Raw genomic sequence first — 4,183 nt, 5'->3', positions numbered from 1 at the left:
CCATCTGACTAGATGCACCATCATTTAAATGTTGCTGAAGATCAGAGTATGTTGCCTCAGAGGCTTGAGTGTCTGATGAAGAGCTAGAAAAACTATATTCAACGAATTCCATATCAGGCTGCACCATAACATGTGGGTTTTGAAATTGAGCCTCAACATCATCAGCATTTGCTTGTTGTATTGCAGCTAAGAAAGCATCTGCCTCTGCTTGTTGAATCTCAGCTTGCTGTTGCGCATGTGCAAAACCAATGCACTCATCTAGCTTATGACCAATCAAGTCACAGAAATCACAGAATATGTATGGAAAAGCATGAAATTAAAAGTTCAAACCATTAACCAGACCCATTTCATTCTCTACATTAACACTAAATCTAATGGGTTTGTCTGAATCTGATACCTGCCTTGACAATGATAGAAAACTTTCCGTCCGGGTGACCAATAAGATAGTTAAAAAACAAGATTTCACCATTACAAGCAAGGTATCTACGCAGGTTCTCACTTGTAATTAGTTTGCCTAATTAATTCAGAGATTTCCTCCACTTTTGTGAGATGATCCTCCTTCATAAGGCTAGCAAGAGTTTTGTGTGTCTGTTGTGTTACGATTTAGAGCCACGGCCTGTGAAACACCCACAGATTAACAATGAAAATCTTGACTGTGCAGTCGACTTGGAATAAATAATTCAAATGTACACTAACCTTGTCTTTTTTCAAGGACCCCCAAAGCTGTTTGCAACAATTCTCTTGCCTTTCTATCGGGAGTGCATCCAGCAGATTGCATTTCATCATAAATTCCCAAAACCTAAACAGCAAAAAAAAAAAACGCCATTCAAGACAGAAGGGTATGCCATAAGGCTGACATAAAGGCTAAAAGCAAAGGAAGAATTTAAAAAGGATCAATTTTGAATGGCTAACATTGAAAGAACATGTTAAAGTCTGAATTAACTGGATTTTTGTTATAAGAAAAAATCGGCTAGGGTTATAAGATGTACCAAATGAAAGACTACAACTGACCTGGTCATACTTTTTTGCCCTAATAAAAGCTTTAATTAGTGTGCTGTAGGTAACCACATCAGGACTGATGCCCTTCAGAAACGATAACCATATCATCATTAGTATTGGTGAAATTAGCATGATTATGAGCTTGGGAACTAGTACGCTCTGTAACAACCACGGAAGGATGCTTACAATTTCTTTTATGTGATGAAAAATTGATAGTGCCTCCAAATGTCTTCCAGCAATACCAAATGCGTTTATCAGCAGGTTCAGCATTATGAGGTTTGGTTCAATTCCTTCAGTTTCCATGAGCTGAAGAACCTTCACAGTTTGTTTGAATAATCCCTACAAAATGATTGGAGGGTTAAGTTATACTGCTGTCAAGTTGGATTGCGGAAAATAATTATCACAAAAACGACCAAGAAAGTGAGATCTACAACAATATATACAGTGTGTCATCATTGTGCAGTTACTCAAAGGAGAACAAGCACAAAAAGAGATAAAAAAATGAAAAATAGACAAGCGTAATCAAACCTGTTGAGCATAACCATTTGCTAATGCACAAAACATGTTCGCCGAAAGCTGTACTCCTTCAGACTTCAAAGCCAGCACACACTCTTCAGCATTCTGAAATCTACCGTATTGCCCATAGATATCAACCAGAACAGCATAAATTGCTCCACTTCTCCAAAGTCCTCTATGCTTCATATTCTCAAAGTTCTTCTTAATCAAATCCCACTTCCCTTCTTCCCCTAAGCGGCTAATAATTGCAACGAAAATCTTAGGATCAGGATATAATCCTTCTTCTTGCATCTGAGTGAAAAATTCTAGAGCCATATCGACACTCCCACTTTTACAATGCCATCGAATTAAGGAATTATATGTCACGACGTCGGGTTTAATGCCTTCCCTTTGCATGTTCCTAAACATTGTTACTGCTTCATTCAACTCACCATACTTCCCAAATGTATCAATAATACTATTGTAAACCCGTCTATCAAGTGGAATTTTTGTCTCTGTCATTTCTCTCATGAGTTCTAATGCTTTCCTCCACAAACCATTATCCCTATAAAGACCAATAACTTTGCTATATATATGGGAGTTCAAACTGAACCCCTCTGCCTTCATTTCAGCGATTACGAACCAAGTGTCTTCCAGCCTTCTAGCACCAACATAATATTCAAGAAGAAGTTCAAAAGTTTCCTGATTCTTAGCTATCTTTGTTTGATACATTTCGTCGAGCACATTATATGCAAGCCCTAGAAGCCCTTTCCGAAGAAATCCTCTAAGAAGGACATTGTACGCCATCACTTTAGGCTCAAATCCAGATTTTTTCATCTCCTGGAAAATTGAATCAGCTTCGAGAGTGCGACCGACATTTCCCAGAGACTCAATCAAAATATTATACGACGTAGCATTTGGATGAAACCCTAGAGATTCCATTTGAGCAAGTAACTCCATGCACTTATCAACATTTCCTTCTCTGGAATGCTTACGAATCAAAATATTGTAATTTTCACGAGAAATTTCCTCAGTCACACATGAGTGCTGCAGAATCGTCAAATTCAAAGTTTTTGCAGCTTTTTGAAATCTTCTATGCTTGCATCTGGATTCAGATATTTCGCATTTCGTAAAGTTTAAACGAGAAGAGGGAGAAAAGACGCCGTGCATAGTTGGGAAGGCAAGATGTGCCTCCATGCCTTAATTGAAGCTCGTCCACAGGTCTGAGGACCTGTGAAGCTTCAATAAAGTAGAATTTAAATGTAAAGCACGGGATTGCATTTGTAGACAAATGCTCATGCTGGTAAATAGAAGATATTCAGGAGATTATCCCTGAAAAATTACGTTGAATAAAAACTATGGGGTAATTTGCATTACCAGTCCGTAACAAGCTTATTATAGGGGCGGCATGGTTTATTAGAGGGGCGGCATTGTGATAATAATGTCCCTTTAGTTGGTTAGGGATTGTCTTAAAGGGATGCAAATTGACTAGATTACCCTTTTCACCTTAAATCAACCAAAATCAAATCATTTTTTTTAAACCTAATGAATCAGAAAAAATCAAATCAGTTTTTTTTTCATCATCTTCTTCATCTTCTCTTCTCCTCCCTTAACCGTAACCTCCATTAAAACTAAAAATTTCATCGTCTTCGATTAATCGGCGATTTGAAAAATATTTAGAAAAACCCAGTTAGGGTATAGTTTATCGTGTTGGATTTAAGTTAATTTTGTATCAAAAATTAAGGTTTTGTATGAAAATTGAAATTGAAATTTCTGGTTGCATGTGAGTTACGGTTGGTAATAACTCAAATACGAACCGTAACTGTAGATTGGGTTGATGTTACGGTTGGTTTTAACTCAAATACCAACCGTAAGTTCTTAGTTTTGAGAAATGTGTTCAGTTACGATTTGTATTTGCATTATATTTATCAACCGTAATTGAGTTACGGTTTGTTACTCAAACAACCATACCAACCGTAAATAATCCTGTGTCTTAAGAATTTATCAAATAATGATTTACGGTTCAAAAGTTAAGTTGACACACCAACCGTAACTACCTTACGGTTGGTCTCGATTCATTAGTTACCAACCGTAATTTAGTTACGGTTGTTGTCCAAATGTAATTACCAACTGTAACTGGTTTTACGATTGGATCTTCCCCAAATTTAACTAGTTACGGTTGGTATTCGATAACTTACGAACCGTAACTAAGAGTTACGGTTGGTCACGAGCAAAATTGCAACCATAAGTTCTTCTGAAAATTTAAAAGTTTTGATTTTATTACGTACTTTAGATAATTTTGAGCGAGAAAAAGCTAATGGGAACTAATTTAGAAGTATACCGGGTCAATGGAATCACTCATTTTGGTTGAGTGAATCAAAATCTAGGGTTTCATAAATATCACAAAAGTTTTTCTTTTTCTTCTCCTCTGAACTTTTTTTTTAATTCTAAAAATCTGATTTTGTTTTGATTTTGAATTAATATAAGTGAAATTAATCATTAACACTAAACTTGATTATCATCACTAAACTAGGTTATCAATAATGAGGGTTAATTTGCCATTTCTAGTTTTTTTGATAAGGGACACCTTGAATGATCATGTAATGACCCTTTTTGTCCTATTAGAATGCTGCCCCTCTAATAAACCATGCCGCCCCTATAATAAGCTTGCTCCGTAAAGATTGGTTAT

General features: G+C 36.3%; 1 protein-coding gene across 1 annotated transcript; it reads right to left on the bottom strand.

Moving 5' to 3' along the window:
- Positions 1-297: 297 nt before the first annotated feature.
- On the bottom strand, positions 298-2,750 carry LOC113331612 (pentatricopeptide repeat-containing protein CRP1, chloroplastic-like). The gene is made up of 5 exons (XM_026578305.1): positions 1,528-2,750; positions 1,186-1,338; positions 1,012-1,083; positions 697-799; positions 298-616 (listed from the first exon to the last, which is right to left on the bottom strand). Exons 1-5 carry the CDS (start codon positions 2,689-2,691, stop codon positions 597-599), a joined length of 1,512 nt encoding a protein of 503 aa, XP_026434090.1. The 5' UTR covers positions 2,692-2,750; the 3' UTR covers positions 298-596.
- Positions 2,751-4,183: the final 1,433 nt, after the last annotated feature.

Source organism: Papaver somniferum, unplaced genomic scaffold (genome assembly GCF_003573695.1).
Source record: "Papaver somniferum cultivar HN1 unplaced genomic scaffold, ASM357369v1 unplaced-scaffold_125, whole genome shotgun sequence".
Taxonomy (NCBI): domain Eukaryota; kingdom Viridiplantae; phylum Streptophyta; class Magnoliopsida; order Ranunculales; family Papaveraceae; genus Papaver; species Papaver somniferum.
Note: the sequence above shows the minus strand (reverse complement) of the source record. Positions and strands in the feature narration are given on the sequence as shown.